General features: G+C 50.5%; 1 protein-coding gene across 2 annotated transcripts; it reads left to right on the forward strand.

The window, feature by feature from the left end:
• The first annotated feature begins 699 nt into the window (after positions 1-699).
• PRPF8 (pre-mRNA processing factor 8) lies at positions 700-19,387 on the forward strand. Of its 2 annotated transcripts, XM_054646718.2 has the most exons (43): positions 700-826; positions 956-1,065; positions 1,142-1,310; positions 2,045-2,209; positions 2,303-2,521; positions 3,738-3,950; positions 4,074-4,199; positions 4,276-4,381; positions 4,867-5,057; positions 5,222-5,341; positions 5,419-5,608; positions 5,774-5,893; positions 6,173-6,307; positions 6,418-6,547; positions 6,868-7,064; positions 7,171-7,377; positions 7,467-7,630; positions 7,941-8,067; positions 8,180-8,372; positions 8,710-8,897; positions 9,130-9,368; positions 9,900-10,046; positions 10,301-10,511; positions 10,599-10,715; positions 10,799-11,046; positions 11,231-11,410; positions 11,646-11,781; positions 12,198-12,367; positions 12,654-12,783; positions 12,979-13,125; positions 13,309-13,469; positions 13,907-14,098; positions 14,687-14,924; positions 15,157-15,285; positions 15,856-15,969; positions 16,083-16,256; positions 16,493-16,686; positions 16,994-17,233; positions 17,321-17,462; positions 17,661-17,801; positions 18,040-18,179; positions 18,312-18,514; positions 19,078-19,387. In XM_054646718.2, the coding sequence occupies exons 2-43, from the start codon at positions 966-968 to the stop codon at positions 19,230-19,232; spliced, it is 7,008 nt and encodes a 2,335-aa protein (XP_054502693.1). In that variant the 5' UTR covers positions 700-826; positions 956-965; the 3' UTR covers positions 19,233-19,387. The 2 variants fall into 2 exon arrangements, with proteins under 2 accessions (XP_054502693.1, XP_077044685.1); XM_077188570.1 differs by lacking the exon at positions 700-826 and having other exon boundaries at positions 851-1,065.
• The last annotated feature ends 73 nt before the right edge of the window (positions 19,388-19,460 follow it).

The following is a 19,460-nucleotide window of genomic DNA, read 5'->3' on the forward strand; positions in this document are numbered from 1 at the left end:
TCCCTCCAGAACAAACCCCTCTCCCCATGGAAAGCCCTAAGGTGAGAGCCTGCCCGGCTGCTGAGCAGCCCTGACAACACATTAAACGCACCCACAGTGAGCTGCCCTCACGATTTTACAGCTCCTGGGCAAGCACTCAGGGTTGGAAGGCACTGTGCTCTTGCAGCGAGGCAGGAAGGGGGCAGTGAGGTGGGTGGCATCTCGCTGGGGATCAGGGGCCACAGTGTGGCCTTGGGGGCAGTGCTGAGGGTGAGGCATCACTGGGGCACAGCATCCCCTGCCTGCCTGGGCCACGGGGGCTGGCTGAGCGCACTGAGGGGATGTCCAGGCCCCGTGGGGGATGTCCCCGAGCTGCTCCAGCGGCGACATCACCGGGATGTGTCCGGGATGTCCAAAATGTCTCCCTGAGAGCTCCCCCGCCCCTACCACCCCTCGGGAAGGTGGGCGGGGGGCACGACCCGGCCCGTGGCGCCCCCTACAGCAGCGAGGAATGAGCTGCTCCAGGCGCTGTCCAATCAGAGGCGGCGCCGCGCTGTCACCGCCGCCCCTCTCCGCCAATGGGAAGCAGAGAAGGGCGGGACCGAGGAAAGCGGGACAGCACACCGGAAGTGTGCGCCAGACACAACTTCCTCCCCTCTTCCGCCTTTAGTCCCGCTCCCTCGCCTCTCCGCGATCTGATAGGATAAATCTGCTGTCTGTCAGGCTTCCTGAAAGCTGATTGGGCATTCCGCTCTGCTAGTCACGCCTACATCCGGGTCTCGCAAGCGCGGTAGCGGCGGCGCGGCGCCGCCATTGTGGTGGGGGAGTGCGGGGGTCGCGGCTGCCGGTGAGGGCCAAGGGGGAGCGGTGGACCCGGGGTGGGCCCGGGGCGGGCGGGAGCGACGGGGGAGCGACCGGCGGCGGCCTCGTCGTGATCCCGTAGCTTACCCTGAGCCCCTCTCCACGCTCTCCGCAGCAGCGTCGCCATGGCCGCCGTGTTCCCGTACCGCGGCGGCTGCGCCCCGGTGCCCAACCCGCTGGCGCCGCTGCCCGACTACATGTCCGAGGAGAAGCTGCAGGAGAAAGGTGGGTACGGTCCCGGCCCCTCAGATCCTCCTCCGGGGGGGACAAGGCGTGACCCGCCACCTCTGTGTCTCCGCAGCCCGCAAGTGGCAGCAGCTGCAGGCCAAGCGCTATGCGGAGAAGAGGAAATTCGGCTTCGTGGACGCGCAGAAGGAGGACATGCCCCCCGAGCATGTCCGCAAAATCATCCGCGACCACGGCGACATGACCAATAGGAAATTCCGGCACGACAAGCGCGTCTACCTGGGGTAAGGGGTCCCCGGTGTGTGACAAGGGGAGCTCGGGGGATGCGCCGCGGCTACTTTGGTGGTTGTTGGAGGGAGGGATCCTTTTCCAAAAGGCTCTACGTGCCTGTTGTGGCTCGTTGAGGATGCCTTGAGGTGTCAGTGCACAGGAGGATCAGCAAAAGGAATGGTTGCTTTGAATTTATGAGAAAAAACATTAGCCTGGATAGTGTATCATTGAAGGAGAAGCCCCTTCTCCAAAGGGCTTTCAGTGTCAGCTGTAGCTCAGTCTGTTGCTGTGAGGTATCAGTGCAAAAGAGCATCAGCAAAGGGAAATGTTGGTTTGAATTTATGAGAAAAAACGTTACCCTGCATGAAACAGTGTCTTAGAAGAAGTTGGGGAGAGCGTGAAATGTTTTTTGAAAGATGAAAAAGCATCCTGAGTGCTTCTTGGCTGTTTTGGTGTATAGAGCTGTCTAGTGCACATCATGGCCTGCTGCAGTAACTTACCATTACCCATAAAAACTCCAGAAACTCACTTCAAAACTCCAGGTTTTGTTAGCAACATTCTTGAAAGCAAAATCACAAGAAAACCTTTTGCTAGCCCAAAGGTAGAGTGGGAAATTCACGGATTTGCTTTTGGAACGGGTCAGATGTGCAGTTCCCAGGGAAAACTGGGAGCTTGTTGGGCTCATGGCAGGTGGTTGGCTGTCCCTGAGAGCCCCTCCAGCGTGGTTTCCCTTGGTTTGTGGCTGCAGTGCTCTGAAGTACATGCCCCATGCTGTGCTGAAGCTGCTGGAGAACATGCCCATGCCCTGGGAGCAGATCCGCGACGTGCCCGTCCTGTACCACATCACCGGCGCCATCTCCTTTGTCAACGAGATCCCCTGGGTCATCGAGCCTGTCTACATTGCCCAGTGGGGGTAGGTGCCTTCTCCTTCATCCAGCTGGGCCAAACCTTTCTGCATCCACCATTAAAATCCCCCTGATTTTAACTTCCCCCTGATTTCCTGCAGCTCCATGTGGATTATGATGAGGCGGGAGAAGAGGGACCGGCGTCACTTCAAGAGGATGAGATTCCCCCCGTTTGATGATGAAGAACCCCCTCTGGATTATGCTGATAACATCCTGGATGTGGAGCCCCTGGAGGCCATTCAGCTGGAGCTGGATCCAGAGGAGGATGCCCCTGTGCTGGACTGGTTCTACGACCACCAGCCCCTGAAGGACAACAGGAAGTACGTGGTTGTGAAAACACAATTCCCTGGGAGAGGGGAAAAACAAACAGTGCATGAATTAGGTGTGCAGAGCAGTGTGTAACATTTGTGTGATGTTGGTGGGGGGGATGAAAACCTTCCCTCAAGGGTGTGAGGCAAAACCTGACTGTTGGAAAGCTGCATTTTTGCTTGCGGGTTGCTCAGAGAAGCTGTGGCTTCCCCATTCCTGGAAGTGATCAAAGCCAGGTTGGATGGGGCTCTGAGCAACCTGGGATAGTGGAAGGTGGAAGGCTTGGAACAAGATGAGCTTTAAGGTTCCTTCCAAGCCAAACCATTCTGGGATTCTATGGTTCAGCATCCAGCAAGGCCCCTCTATCCAGGAGGCCTGGTACCTACTCACCTGCTAAAAGTGATGTTTCTGGCTGTGGTGTTTGTGAGGTCCCCAGGACGAGGTGAGAGATGGAGATTTGACTCTGTGTTCTCAGAAGGCTGATATAATATAATAATGTTATATTAATTATATTTCATTAATATATTAATTATAGTATATTTATTATATTTATCACATTATATTTACTATTGCTATTATTTTATTATTTTTATATTTATTATATTAATTAGATTTGATTAGATTATGCTATATTGAAACTATACTAAAGAAAGAGAAAGGATACATCAGAAGGCTTAACAAGAATAAATAATAAAAATCTGTGATGCCTCAGAGCCTTGACTCAGCTGGCTGTGATTGGTCATTAAGTTGAAACAATTCACATGGAACCAATCAAACATGCACCTGTTGGTAAGCAATCTCCAGACCATATTCCAAAGCAGCAAACACAGGAGAAGAGAATCAGATAATATGATTTACATTTTTCTCTGAGGCTTCTCAGCTTCCCAGGAGAAAATCCTGGGCCAAGAGGATTTTTCAGAAAATATCATGATGCCACTCACCATGCTGTAAAGGTGACAGCCTGCATTGTCTAGCTGGAATTTGACATTTGCTCAAGGTGCAGAGATGTTCTGTGTCAGTTGGGACACAGAGGAGGAGAGGAACTGGAGCAGCCAGCATTTTCTGGGCAGGAGGAGTCCAGAGTAGTCCTTTAACATTGCTGCAGCCTTTTTTCAGTCTAGAGACACCCATGTGTCACCTGTCCTTGATGGATGATGGGTGGCAGGAGGTGTTTGGTGACTCTAGTGCTGTGGCTGTGCCTGGAGTGTCTGTGCTCTGCTCTCCCAGGTATGTGAATGGCTCCACGTACCAGCGCTGGCAGTTCACCCTGCCCATGATGTCCACCCTGTACCGCCTGGCCAACCAGCTGCTCACTGACCTGGTGGATGACAACTACTTCTACCTGTTTGACCTGAAAGCATTCTTCACCTCCAAGGCACTGAACATGGCCATTCCTGGAGGTCCCAAGTTTGAGCCCCTCGTCAGAGACATCAATCTTCAGTAAGTGTTGGGTTTAGGACAGAGAGATGAGTTATTATCTAGGAAATGGGGATGTTTTCAGTCACAAATGTTTGTCTCTCTCACCATGAATGCCTGTATAACAGCTTCTTGTCTCATTTTAAGGGATGAAGACTGGAATGAATTTAATGACATCAACAAAATCATCATCAGGCAGCCCATCAGGACAGAGTACAAAATTGCTTTCCCGTACCTGTACAACAACCTGCCACACCATGTCCACCTCACCTGGTAAGAGCAGCAGCCTCCAGAGCAAGGAGAGGAGGGAAAGGCTGTCAAAGGCTCTAATGCTTATTTTTTGTTGCAGGTATCATACTCCAAACGTTGTTTTCATTAAAACAGAAGATCCTGACCTCCCAGCCTTTTACTTTGATCCTCTGATCAACCCCATTTCACACAGACATTCTGTCAAGGTGAGTCACTGGGTTAACTGTGATAAACCCTAGGTGTGGAAGTAGGGGGCTTTAGTATCTTGCTTATGATAGCAGCAGACAAACTTAAATACTTGAGGAGAAGGCACCAGCCCTTTGACAAAAAAAGTTCACAGTTACCATTTTAGTCTTCTACTTCTGGAGTTGCACAAAGTTCTCTCCTTTGGTTTCTGCAGGATAAAGCCAAATGTGTAATTAATGGTGTTAGGGTCTTCTGACAGATAATTTATCTTTCTGGTTGCCTTTGGTGTATTCGTGGAGCTGGCATCTCCCTGAAGTTACCCCATAACACCTATCTCAGGGTCTGGTAGCCACAGTTTGCCTTGTTGGGTGCTTTTTGCTTCTCTCATGCTCAGTACAGCCACACCTCTTCCATGAGAGCAGAGAGATGGATTTTTAAGTTGATTAACTCAGAAACTGAGCTGAAGCAACCAGGAATCACCTTATGTGGTGCTTCTGTTTTTCAGAGCCAGGAACCACTGCCTGATGACGATGAAGAGTTTGAGTTGCCAGAGTTTGTGGAGCCTTTCCTGAAGGATACCCCTCTGTACACTGATAACACAGCCAATGGCATTGCCTTGCTGTGGGCACCACGACCCTTCAACCTGAGGTCTGGCAGGACCCGGAGAGCTCTTGACATCCCACTGGTCAAGAACTGGTGAGTTCTGTCCTGAGGCTGATGTAGTGATCATGACATTATTACCTGAAAATTAAATAAAGACATGATGGTGGCTGGTTTCTAGAGATTTTAGGAGAGTTTCTGGAGATTTTTCTCTAAGGAATGTGAGTTAGCTGAAGCTTTGGAGTGTGATTTATCCATAGGTACCGTGAGCACTGCCCAGCAGGACAGCCCGTCAAGGTGAGGGTGTCCTACCAGAAGCTCCTGAAATACTATGTCCTGAATGCACTCAAACACAGACCTCCCAAGGCCCAGAAGAAGAGGTGAGTGGGCTCTGTTCAGTGAGGAACTACTGATCTCTGTAGGGGATTGAGCTGATGGTGGTCTCTGCTCTCTCCAGGTACCTGTTCCGCTCCTTCAAGGCTACCAAGTTTTTCCAGTCGACCAAGCTGGACTGGGTGGAGGTTGGCCTGCAGGTGTGTCGCCAGGGCTACAACATGCTGAACTTGCTGATCCACAGAAAGAACCTGAATTACCTTCACTTGGATTACAACTTCAACCTGAAGCCTGTGAAGACCCTCACCACAAAGGTACCAGTCCACGTGCTGTTGTACACAAGAGCAGAGTTTATGTGAAGGTTGTGTAGTGAGGAAAGAGGTCACAGTGCCTCGGCTTCTCAGTTGTTGACCAGATTTGAGTTGTTTCACTCTGCTGTGACATTGTTACATGAATTCTGACTATTTTGTCTTTTCCAGGAAAGAAAAAAATCCCGTTTTGGGAACGCTTTCCATCTGTGCCGAGAGGTCCTGCGGCTGACTAAGCTGGTGGTGGACAGCCACGTCCAGTACAGACTGGGAAATGTGGATGCATTTCAGGTAGGCTTTTTGGTTTTAAATGTGGGGAGAAGAAGTTGAGAGGAGAATTGGAATATTTTGTATGGGATGCCCAAAGTGGCTGAATGTTGCAATATTAGGGAGAAGAGGGGAAACATTGAAAATATGCAGTACTGTTTGAAATTCTGTTTTTATATTACTTTATAGTAATTGATCATTGTCTGAGCCAGCATTAGGAGCTTTGTATGGCCTGATACACTGGCTGCTGGAGGTGGTGTCTGAGGTGTTGGTTGTTGTCCCTGACTGTGTTCCATGTCTCAGCTGGCAGATGGCCTGCAGTACATCTTTGCCCACGTGGGTCAGCTCACAGGGATGTACCGGTACAAATACAAACTGATGAGGCAGATTCGAATGTGCAAGGACTTGAAACATCTCATCTACTACAGGTTTAACACAGTGAGTTCCACCTTTCCACATGGTACTGACCCCATTTAAACTGAGGAACAAGAGAGGGATTCTGGAATGTCAATAAATGACCTGCTCTTACCATGTCTCTGTTCCTCCAGGGGCCTGTGGGCAAAGGTCCTGGCTGTGGTTTCTGGGCTCCAGGCTGGAGAGTGTGGCTGTTCTTCATGAGGGGCATCACCCCACTGCTGGAACGCTGGCTGGGGAATCTGCTGGCCAGGCAGTTTGAAGGTCAGCACCCTGTAAATGCTGCATGTGGGAGGAGTGTGTGGTAAAGATTAATACTGTTTGCTTGCCAGCCAGTTTCCTGTTCATACTGGTGGTCTTTATCCATGCTCCATTGACCAGCTTAGAACTCTCTCAAGATCTGTGCCCCTAGAGCAGATTCTAAATGGAAGTGGGATTTCCTGCTCCATAGCCCCTTAATCATCTTCTCCAGACTGCTGGCAGTGTAATTTCTCCAGATATCCTGCACCTCCATGCACTCCTGAATCAGGAAGGAGAATCAGTGCCTGGTGGTGTCAGAACTCTGAAGGACTTTGCTTTCCCAGGCCGTCACTCCAAGGGTGTCGCAAAGACCGTCACGAAGCAGCGCGTGGAGTCTCACTTTGACCTGGAGCTCAGGGCAGCTGTGATGCATGACATCCTGGACATGATGCCAGAAGGGATCAAGCAGAACAAAGCCAGAACCATCCTGCAGCACCTGAGTGAGGCTTGGCGCTGCTGGAAGGCCAATATTCCCTGGAAGGTAAAGCTCTCCCTTGGCCTTTGGGTTCAGCTCTAATATCACCCAAGTGGAGCTGCTCTTGGGAAGCTCCCACTCCTGCTTTCCTCAAGCTCCTGTCCCTCCCCAGGTGCCAGGGCTGCCAACTCCTATTGAGAACATGATCCTGAGGTATGTGAAGGCCAAAGCTGACTGGTGGACAAACACAGCTCACTACAACCGGGAGCGGATCCGCCGGGGCGCCACAGTCGACAAAACCGTCTGTAAGAAGAACCTGGGCAGGCTGACCAGACTCTACCTGAAAGCTGAGCAGGAACGGCAGCATAATTACCTGAAGGTACTTCTGTCCTCCCTGAAATTGCCCAAATGAATGCTGTTCCCATAGGGAAGCTTTCACTGATGAATTCTGGTGGTGTGGTTCTGCAGGATGGGCCTTACATCACTGCAGAAGAGGCTGTTGCTGTGTACACAACCACAGTGCACTGGCTGGAGAGCAGGAGGTTCTCCCCCATTCCTTTCCCACCACTGTCCTACAAGCATGACACCAAGTTGCTGATCTTAGCCCTGGAGAGGCTGAAGGAAGCTTACAGGTAAGCAGTGGGAAGTGACCTTGAGCTTCAGGGGAACTGGGAAAAGTTTCTGTTTTGTTATCCATTATTCCTATGATGGAGTATGGCTTAAAATTTACCCTGGTGGACTGGTAAAGCTGTTAGTTTTGGTACTGCCAATTTATCTGGGAGTTCCTATTGACTCTGTTACTTGGGCAAAACCACTGCCATGCTTGCAGTTTGGGGATGTGGATTGTGAGGATTTAGTTTGAGCATTATCATTCATCAGTTTAATGCGGTGGCCCTTAGGCTGTTTGTGTACAGGTGCTGAGCTGTTCTCCCTTGTTTTCAGTGTGAAATCACGCCTGAATCAGTCACAGAGAGAGGAGCTGGGCTTGATTGAGCAGGCTTATGATAATCCCCATGAAGCTCTGTCCAGAATCAAGCGTCATCTGCTGACTCAGAGAGCCTTCAAGGAGGTGAGTGAAAGCCCAGCCATGTTATGCTACATTCAGAAGCTGAATGGCACAAAAACTTTGTGTTTTCTCTCAACTACCAGCCTCAGTTTTTCCCCCTTTTTTTTTTTTTTAGGTGGGAATTGAGTTCATGGATCTCTACAGCCACTTGGTCCCTGTTTATGATGTTGAGCCCCTGGAGAAGATCACAGATGCTTATCTGGATCAGTACCTGTGGTATGAGGCTGATAAGCGAAGGCTCTTCCCTCCTTGGATCAAACCTGCTGACACTGAACCACCCCCACTGCTGGTGTACAAGTGGTGCCAAGGTCAGTGGGCTCTTGGATTCCATGCAAAAATGATTTTTCCTGTGGTTCCTTTGTCTCATATGAGTCCCCTTAGGAGCTGAATTTTTGCTTTTGTAATTTGCAGTCAATAATTACAATCAGAGATACATGTTGTAGGTTAATACATGTGTATATACTGGAGGAGGACAACTTGCACAGCATTTATGGTTGATTACATAGTTTTCCTCCCACTTCTGGATAGACTGGAAGATCCAGAGTGTGAAAAATCAGGCATTGCAAGACTGATGTTGAGTTCCTGTAGCCAGTGGCTGCTTCTGTGCTCTGATGTGTCAGATAACACAAGGTTTTGTTCCCTCAGGCATCAATAACCTGCAGGATGTTTGGGAAACGAGTGAAGGGGAGTGCAACGTGATGCTGGAGTCTCGGTTTGAGAAGATGTATGAGAAGATTGACCTGACCTTGCTCAACAGGCTGCTGCGTCTCATCGTGGATCACAACATTGCTGACTACATGACAGCCAAGAACAACGTGGTGATCAACTACAAGGTGATGGTTCTTGCCAGGAAAGGGGGTTTGTGCTAAAAGGGACCCATGAGGCAGGAGGTTTTGGCAAAGAAGGAGCACAAGACCTGCCAAAGAAAAGTGATGAGGGAGTAAAAAAATCCTTGTGGGTCGTGCTGAAGAACAACCTCTGCTGAGGTTTCACCTGAGCTGCTCAGGTGAAAGGGTTCTGATGTGTTGGGATGTGTTTTCTCACAATTCCCCTTCATCTCCTCAGGACATGAATCATACAAACTCCTATGGGATTATCCGTGGGCTGCAGTTTGCTTCCTTCATTGTCCAGTACTACGGGCTCGTGATGGACCTGCTGGTGCTGGGCCTGCACAGGGCCAGTGAGATGGCAGGGCCTCCCCAGATGCCAAATGACTTCCTCAGCTTCCAGGACATTGCCACGGAGGTGGCTCATCCCATTCGCCTCTTCTGCAGATACATTGACAGGATTCACATCTTCTTCAGGTGAGATCTCTGGGGCCCTGCTTTCCTCAGGTCAGCACAAAGGCAAGGGAGATTTAGTATGCTCCTGCTGCTGGCTTTTGTTCCCTTTGCTTTGAAGATCAGGAATGTTTGAATTGACAGACTTCCCTGGGTAACTGGATGTCCACATGCCTCCTCTTGCTTTCTCAATTTGCTTTTCTGCAAACTGAGAAACTTCCAGTTTCACTGGACCAATAGAAACACAACATTGTCAAGAAACACAATTAATAGAAATAGAAATATGCCACTTGTTAGGGATTTGGTAAATTAGAGACTGGTAAAATAAGCCTTTTCTGTCTCTTCATGGAAAGATAACCCAAACCCTGAGTTGCTCTGTTGCTAATGAAATTTGCTAATGAAATTCCCCCATTCATTTGGAGGACACAAAAATGGGAAAGTTACCTTCACACAGTCTGACAAATAGCTTTTCCTTATTTAATCCTTATCTTTCTGACCATGCTGGCGTTGCTAAGTCACCCATGTAATTCCAGATCCTTTTTTGTGCATTTTCAGGTTCACAGCAGACGAGGCAAGGGACCTCATCCAGAGGTACCTGACAGAGCACCCCGACCCCAACAACGAGAACATCGTGGGCTACAACAACAAGAAGTGCTGGCCCCGGGACGCTCGCATGCGCCTCATGAAGCACGACGTGAACCTGTGAGTGCTGCAGCTGGGGAAGAGGTGCTAGGAAAAAGGGGACAATCAGTGATAAATAACTGTTGGAGACTGGGGAAGAAGTGGTAGGAAAAGGGGGAAAATCAGTGATAAATATCTCTTAGATACTGATAGATGCACAGGATGAGATGTGAGAAGTGAGGGGTCTGCGCTGAAAATTACGGAAGCTCTGAGACTTTGCCCTGTTGTTATTTGGACAAATTATGATGTGTCCCTGTGCCCATGGTGTTCTGCAGTGGCCGTGCTGTGTTCTGGGACATCAAGAACCGTTTGCCCCGCTCGGTGACCACGGTGCAGTGGGAGAACAGCTTCGTGTCCGTGTACAGCAAGGACAACCCCAACCTGCTGTTCAACATGTGCGGCTTCGAGTGCCGCATCCTGCCCAAGTGCCGCACCAGCTACGAGGAGTTCACCCACAAGGATGGGGTCTGGAACCTGCAGAACGAGGTGGGCTGGGAGAGCAGTCCCTGGGTGGGGTTTCCATGGGTTGGAGAGGGGCTCCCAGGAGGGGATTGATGGCTCTGTGCTCTCCAGGTGACCAAGGAGCGCACGGCTCAGTGCTTCCTGCGTGTGGATGATGAGTCCATGCAGAGGTTTCACAACAGAGTGAGGCAGATCCTCATGGCCTCTGGCTCCACAACCTTCACTAAGGTAAGGGAGGAGGGAAATCTATGACAGATTTCTCCAGATTCTTGGGAATGAGCCAGGAGCTGATCCTTTCCTTTCCTTTCTAGATTGTCAATAAATGGAACACAGCTCTGATTGGCTTGATGACTTATTTCCGGGAAGCTGTTGTAAATACTCAGGAGCTGCTTGATTTGCTGGTGAAGTGTGAGAATAAAATCCAGACTCGGATCAAGATTGGCCTGAATTCCAAAATGCCCAGCCGTTTTCCTCCTGTGGTGTTCTACACCCCTAAGGAGCTGGGGGGTCTGGGCATGCTCTCCATGGGCCATGTTCTCATCCCTCAGTCTGACCTGAGGTGAGTTGTGCTGTTCTAACTCCTACATGACTTGAGTCTTCTCTTAGATGCTCTTTCCCCTAAAAATATTCCAAGAGTGCTAAACCATGCCATGGTACAGAGCTGTGTTGCCTTTACAGTAGCTCATGGCAGTGATGAGAGAAGTCCCAGTTCCTCCTACCTCATTCTTGTGTCTTTGCTCCAGGTGGTCCAAGCAGACAGATGTTGGCATCACTCACTTCCGCTCGGGAATGAGTCATGAGGAGGATCAGCTCATCCCCAACCTGTACCGTTACATCCAGCCATGGGAGAGTGAATTCATTGACTCTCAGAGGGTGTGGGCAGAGTATGCCCTGAAACGACAGGAGGCCATAGCCCAGAACAGGTGTGTGTCCATGTGAGGGAGGACAGGCAGCAGGGGGAAGTTTTGTGCTGTCTGGGGATTTTGGAGACTTTGCTGGCCCTGTGGTACCTGCAGTGCTGTCCCTCACCTCTGGCATTTTAGTGTCCCCTGCCAGAGCCCTGAGCTCTGTGTCGTTTCTGTGATCTCATCTGGACTACTCATTAGTGCATTGCTGTAAATTGAGAGGTAACAAAGTGTGGGGATTTTGTTCCTTCAGGCGTCTGACCCTGGAGGATCTGGAGGACTCATGGGACAGGGGAATTCCTCGGATTAACACCCTGTTCCAGAAGGACAGGCACACTCTGGCTTATGATAAAGGATGGAGAGTCAGGACTGACTTCAAACAGTATCAGGTACTGACAGGGAATTTCTCTTCACCTGAATGTGATGTTCAGATACCTGTTCCACACAAAGTCCTTTTACCTTGCATTACTGCAGGTTCACTTCTGTCTCTCTACTGCAGAAAGAATTTACAGCCTTGTGTTGGGACTGGTAGAGGCTGTTTGGAACCAAATGCTCCAGAATTTGTAGTTTATCCCATTTGGAATAATTTAGATGGATTGCAGTGTATTGGAGAAAACAATAAACACAATATTACAGAATAGTTCTGGAGAGAGAAAAATAATTATCCCAAAACAAGCATTCCAAAATATTAAATTTTATTAACAGTGGAATAATATGTTATTTAAAGCCTTTAATGACCATCACCCTGGTGTTGGTTCCTGCAGTTAGTGCAGCCAGGTGAGTGATCTGCTGCTGTTGTGTGCAGGTGCTGAAGCAGAACCCGTTCTGGTGGACGCACCAGCGGCACGATGGCAAACTCTGGAACCTGAACAATTACCGCACGGACATGATCCAGGCCCTGGGCGGGGTGGAAGGGATCCTGGAGCACACACTCTTCAAGGGCACCTACTTCCCCACGTGGGAGGGTCTCTTCTGGTAAGAGGAGCTTTGCTCTGGGCTCTGGGCTCTGGCTCTGCTGGTTCTGTTGAGTTCCTGCTGGTTTTCAGTGGCTGTTTCAGAACATTGTGTAATTCAGTTGTGAGGGCACCGGGGAGGGGGCTACAGCTGCACTTCTTGGAAAGCCATGGAAATTTCTTGGCATGAAACAAAACTCCCAGCTCGTGGCTGATGCCTGTGTCTGTTACAAGTGACACATGGCAGCAGAGATGAGGAGCATCTCATTCAGTTGAATCTAATGCAGTTGATGATCTGCCCTTTCTAGGGAGAAGGCCAGTGGCTTTGAGGAGTCCATGAAGTGGAAGAAGCTGACAAATGCCCAGAGATCCGGTTTGAACCAAATTCCAAACAGAAGATTCACTCTCTGGTGGTCTCCTACCATCAACAGAGCCAACGTGAGTACCTGGTGTTTGTCCCTCTAGGAGCAGACAATGCTTTTCCACTGAAATTAGAGCAGTTAATTGATCCAATTAATTATCAGAACATCTCTTAGAGAGGTACTAAACCTCCTTAACAGGTTTAAGTGCTCCATTTTTTTAATTTCCTCAGTTGTGCTGTTGTGTGTTCTCACAGCTGCTTTTCCTTTGCAGGTGTACGTTGGGTTCCAGGTGCAGCTGGATTTGACAGGGATCTTCATGCATGGCAAAATCCCCACACTAAAGATTTCCCTCATCCAGATTTTCCGAGCTCACTTGTGGCAGAAGATCCATGAGAGCATTGTCATGGATTTGTGTCAGGTGAGCACTGTTAGCTTGGTTTGTTTCTGTGCCCTTTTGGAGCAGGACCAATCTTCCCCCAGCAATTTGGCAAGGAATGGGAAGAAATGGAAAATGGCATTTTCCTGACTGCCTTGGTGTTGAGGATAAATTCCTTATCTGGATTGCTTGAACACCTCTCATCTTTGACTGCCTTTTCCCCAGGTGTTTGATCAAGAGCTGGATGCTCTGGAGATTGAGACAGTGCAGAAGGAGACAATCCATCCCAGGAAGTCCTACAAGATGAACTCCTCATGTGCAGATATCCTTCTCTTTGCTTCCTACAAGTGGAATGTGTCACGTCCATCCTTGCTGGCAGATTCCAAGTGAGTTTCCCTTTTCCCTCTCTTCAGTCTCCCTGCAGAGCAGAGCTGCTGTCATCCAGAGCCTCTGTGTAGGTGGTTGCAGCACCTCCTGGCACTGCCTTTGCAAAACACCAACACTGCCTTTGCTCATTCTCTCCTCTGGGTGAACTTCTCCCTGAGCTGTTGAAGGTTCTTCTGGAAACCCCACAAAGCTGAGCTGGCCCAGGGCCAGAATCTGGGGTGAATCCTCACCAGACAATCCCTGGGGCAGATGACCCTCATGACTACACAGCAGTGGACTCACTGCTGCTTTGTTTAACCTCTGCATTCACTGCTGTGTGAGAGAACAGCAGGGCCCCTTTCCAGGGTGGATATGGCTGCAGTGTCCATGCTGGGTGACAATTACTGCAGGAGAATTTTGTGCCAGATGAGCTTGTTGTGGCCTGTTTTCTCCTCAGGGATGTGATGGACAGCACCACCACCCAGAAGTACTGGATTGACATCCAGCTGCGCTGGGGCGACTACGACTCGCACGACATCGAGCGCTACGCCAGGGCCAAGTTCCTGGACTACACCACAGACAACATGAGCATCTACCCCTCTCCCACTGGGGTGCTCATTGCCATTGATCTGGCCTACAACTTGCACAGGTCAGAGCTGCACCTTCTGTGGTTTCATTCCTAGGGTTGGAATTGGTGGTTTGTGGGTATTGTGTCAGTGCATCTCCAGGCTGGGTTGTATTCCAGACAGGAGGATGAGGAGAGAAGGCTGGAGATGGACAGTTGGTGGGATAAGGCATCTCAGGTTGCCCAGTTTTGCTCAGTAGTAGTGGTTCAGTTCCCTCAGTTCATTAATAATTTGTTTCTTAGGATATTTCTGTCAGACTGTTGTTGGAGCTGAAGGACAGGTCTTGTTTCAAAGCTCCTACAAGTGGAGACAGCTATTTCTCACTGGAAACAAGGGGCAAAGTCAGAAATCTCTTCTCCAGTGTGTTTGTTGGAGATGGTGCAGCTTTTCTGGGACTGCAGCATGTGTGTGCTGTGGCTTCCCACTGAGGGGGTGTAGGTAGAAGCCATAGGTGCCCACCTACATCCCAGGGCATTACAGAAGTCACACTGCAGCACAAAGTTGTATTTTCAGCAGTACAAAGGGGCCTGGCTGCTGCATGGAAAGACTTGAGTGGGGCTGTCACCTCTTCAGGTCTAATGATAACAACTTCTGTTTATTTCCTCCTTCAGTGCTTATGGGAACTGGTTCCCTGGGAGCAAACCTCTGATCCAGCAGGCCATGGCCAAAATCATGAAAGCAAACCCTGCCCTGTACGTGCTGAGGGAGCGGATCCGCAAAGGGCTGCAGCTCTACTCCTCAGAGCCCACAGAGCCCTACCTGTCCTCCCAGAACTATGGGGAGCTCTTCTCCAACCAGATCATCTGGTTTGTGGATGACACCAACGTGTACAGAGTCACCATCCACAAGGTGAGGCCTGAGGGGTGTCTCAGGGAAAGGACTGAATGGGGTGGAGGTTTCCATGCATGATGGAAATCTGGGAGTCAGCACATGGACCCAGATTTTTGCAGAGTGCACAGAGCAGCTCTTACATTTCCCTCACAGCTCCTGCTCAAAGCACACGGAGAGTTGGTTCTTGTCTAAAGGTGTGGGTGGGCTCCATTTATCTCCCTGCAGTTCTCACTCTCACCTTTTCCCTCAGACTTTTGAAGGGAATTTGACCACAAAACCCATCAACGGAGCCATTTTCATCTTCAATCCCAGAACTGGGCAGCTCTTCCTGAAGATCATCCACACCTCTGTGTGGGCAGGACAGAAGCGTCTGGGACAGGTAGGGCCTGGCTGTGCCTTGGGTGTGACCTGGGGGTGGGCTCTGAGTGCTTGGGACAGGAAACATCACAAAGATCTTCATCTTCCTGCCTCTTAATGAGTTTGGAGCTCCAAAGTCCAAGTGATCAGGCAGGCAGGAGCATGGGTTATAAAAGGGGAGGAACAGAGGCATTGCTGCTGCAAGGACTTGAGGCTCTGAGATGCAAAGACCCCAGATCATCACCTTTTCAGGCAGAGCTTGAGGAGCAGTGCTGTGCTCCTTGTTACAGAATTCACTCTGAGCTTGGCTGTACATCCAGTGCAGTGAGAAAGCTCAGGTGGCAAATGCAGGGAGGTGGAGTAGCCAGCTGTTGTTTTCTGAGCCACTCAGGAGTAACTGAGCTCCAGGAATGGGAACTGCCCTCTGTGATCAGTAAGGAGGAAATGCTGGGCCTTGTCACTGATCTGGAACAAGCCATAAATTCCAGATGTATTTTTAGAATTTGGTTTGCATCCCTTTGGTTCCCAGAGACATGGAGAGGCTCCTGGAGAGCAGGGGGATATTTCTCTAACCCTGCTGTCTTTTCTGCAGCTGGCCAAGTGGAAGACTGCTGAAGAAGTGGCTGCCTTGATCCGATCCCTCCCCGTGGAGGAGCAGCCAAAGCAGATCATAGTGACACGGAAGGGCATGTTGGACCCACTTGAGGTAAGGCTGCAGCTCCCTGAGGATGTGTAAAATCTGTGGGAGATAACAGGACACTTCTGTGTCCTGTGATGCTCTGCAGTAGCTGTGAGCTAATTCCTCTTGATGAACTCCAGGTGCACTTGCTGGATTTCCCCAATATTGTGATCAAAGGCTCGGAGTTGCAGCTGCCCTTCCAGGCCTGTCTGAAAGTGGAGAAGTTTGGTGATCTCATCCTGAAGGCCACTGAACCCCAGATGGTTCTCTTCAATCTCTATGATGACTGGCTGAAAACCATCTCTTCCTACACAGTAAGCACAGATGTGTCTCCTGCATTTTGCTTTGCTGCTGATAAATGAGGCAGGAACCAAGGCCTCAGATATCCCCGATGATTTGTTTGGGGGCACTTGGCTCTGAATCTGCCTGGATTTTCCTTTAGATGGATTTCCCTGGCAATTCCCATGTGCTCACAACAGAGGAAGGCTGTACTAGGGCCTTGTACATTTAATTTTCTTCTTTCTAACTGCATCTTCTTTCCATCTCCAAGGCGTTCTCCCGTCTGATCCTGATTCTGCGGGCGCTGCACGTGAATAACGATCGAGCCAAAGTTATCCTGAAGCCAGACAAGACAACCATCACTGAGCCTCACCACATCTGGCCAACCCTGACAGATGAGGAGTGGATCAAGGTGGAGGTGCAGCTGAAGGATCTCATCCTTGCTGACTATGGCAAGAAGAACAAGTAAGCCATAGTCCTGTCAGCCTTTCCTTCCTGCCCTAAAGGCTGTGGCCAAGGGCCTTTGTCAGTGCACTGTCAGCTTTGTAGGGGATCTGGTTAATTTTAATAACCTTGTGGTAATGCAGATAAAAATGTCTGCACAAAATCATTGATCTAAGCATCATGTGATCATGGCCCCTCTTTTGTTTAAAAAGTTTGGTTTACTTTTTTCATAGTGCCCAGAGTGAGTGTTCTGAGCCTGTGCCTGAAGGTGAGAAGGCTCCAGAATGTTATTTTGAAATGCTTGACTTGGGTGAATTTTCTCTTCCAGCGTGAACGTTGCATCCCTGACCCAGTCAGAGATCAGAGACATCATCCTGGGCATGGAGATCTCTGCCCCATCTCAGCAGAGGCAGCAAATTGCAGAAATTGAGAAGCAAACCAAGGAGCAGTCACAGCTGACGGCCACGCAGACCCGCACGGTGAACAAACACGGGGATGAAATCATCACCTCCACCACCAGCAACTACGAAACCCAGACCTTCTCCTCCAAGACTGAGTGGAGGGTCAGGTAGGAAGGCAGGCAGGGGTTGGTGGGAAGGGTTGGAATGCTCAGGGAGGTTCTGTGCCCCCTCTGACCACTGTCTCCTCCTCACAGAGCAATCTCTGCTGCCAACCTCCACCTGCGGACAAACCACATCTATGTCTCATCAGATGACATCAAGGAGACAGGTTACACCTACATTCTTCCCAAAAATGTGTTGAAGAAGTTCATCTGCATCTCAGACCTGCGGGCCCAGGTGAGTGTGCAGGGAGTTTGTTACAGCTGTGCCCCACTCAAACACACCTGGGGGGAGCCCTTGGTGAAGGGCTGGGAACCTGCTGTGCTTTGTCCACGTCAATCCCTCTGCTGCTCTCCTCAGGAATTAAGGAGTTCCCACTCACACAGCTACAGAGAGATCTCTTCTGGCCTTCTAAGGCAGGTGTATGTGTTTTAGATTGCAGGTTACCTGTATGGAGTGAGCCCTCCAGACAACCCCCAGGTGAAGGAGATCCGGTGCATTGTGATGGTGCCCCAGTGGGGGACACACCAGACCGTGCACCTCCCAGGGCAGCTGCCACAGCATGAGTATCTCAAGGTGGGTAGAGGTTCAGCTTCCAGGGTGGGTGGAAGGTCAGTAATGAGGACCTGAGGTGGTGGAGCAGCTTCTCTTGGTCTTTCGTAGTTGTAAGACTGAAAGGGCTCAGTCTGAAGCCAAACTTGATTGAGATCAAGTGAGGGGGAAGCTTGTGATCTCTGTGTCCTTTTTGCCGGGCTTGAAGTGGTCTCATTTTAAATGGTTTTGATTTTTCCCTAAACCACTCTCTTTTTGTCAGGAAATGGAACCTCTGGGATGGATTCACACCCAACCAAACGAGTCCCCTCAGCTCTCACCACAAGATGTCACCACCCACGCCAAGGTCATGGCTGACAACCCCTCCTGGGATGGGGAGAAGACCATCATCATCACCTGCAGGTGAGGGGCAGGGAGGCTTCTGCTGCAGAGCTGGGGAACTCAAAATCAGCAGGAAGGGAGCGTTGGCTCATTCCTGCTTCCCCTCCTCTGCCCCAGGTGAGTCTGACTTGCCTCATGCCTTCTCCTTTTCAGTTTCACCCCTGGCTCCTGCACGCTGACAGCCTACAAGCTGACCCCCAGCGGGTACGAGTGGGGCCGGCAGAACACGGACAAGGGCAACAACCCCAAGGGGTACCTCCCCTCCCACTATGAGAGGGTGCAGATGCTCCTGTCCGACCGCTTCCTCGGCTTCTTCATGGTCCCAGCACAGGGCTCCTGGAACTACAACTTCATGGGTGAGCTGGCCTGGGCAGGGGAGGGAAAAGGAGGCAGTGTGAGGAGCTGGGGGAGGAGGGAATAGCTCCTTACCCACTCCAAAGCTTTCTCAGGGTGGCTGGCAAGGATACCAGCGCTGTGCCCTGAACTTTGCATAGTACCAGCATGTTTTGTTTTTTTTTTTTTTTTGGTGGCTCAAGAGGAAAAATAGATCCCATGTCTGTCAGGATTGTAGGGCATGGTCTATCGCCACTGAATAATTAATCCCTGTCAGGCAGGAGCGATAATGGAAAATGCAAGAGAGAAGCTGTTCCCTGAGCTGTTCCCAGTAGGGAGGTGCTGGTATGAACACCATGGGCAGCTGGAGAAGGGGTCAGGAAATGAGAGTGACAGAACAGTCGACTGGCATAAAAGCATTATAAATCTCTTGAGGGGAGAAACCCAAAGAGGGATGATTTTGTGGGTTTAGAACTCTCCCTCCTCGCAGGGAAATGGTCGTAGAAGGGTGGAGGGCTGTATTAGACTCTGAAAGGTGGAGGAGGCAGAAGGGGTGCTCAGGTGGGTGACACTCCCTCTTCTCCAGGTGTCCGCCACGACCCCAACATGAAGTACGAGCTGCAGCTGGCCAACCCCAAGGAGTTTTACCACGAGGTCCATCGCCCCTCTCACTTCCTCAACTTCGCGCTGCTGCAGGAGGGGGAGGTTTACTCTGCCGACCGCGAGGATCTCTACGCCTAATCCCGCCCGCGCCCCTTTAGTACTGTTGATATTCAACAGCGTGTTCGTGTACCCCTCCTGTCTCCGTCCCTTCCACTGTGCCCCGCTCGCCCCCCTCACCCCGCGCGTTGTTGTTTTCCCCCCTTTTCCTCTCAATAAATTTTGTACGAACGGGAGTGCTGAGGGAGCGCGGAGGTCCCGCCTCGGGGGCGGCCCCGGACGGGGCGGGCCGGGCCGGGCCGGGCGGAG

This window comes from Agelaius phoeniceus, chromosome 20, assembly GCF_051311805.1.
Source record: "Agelaius phoeniceus isolate bAgePho1 chromosome 20, bAgePho1.hap1, whole genome shotgun sequence".
NCBI lineage: Eukaryota > Metazoa > Chordata > Aves > Passeriformes > Icteridae > Agelaius > Agelaius phoeniceus.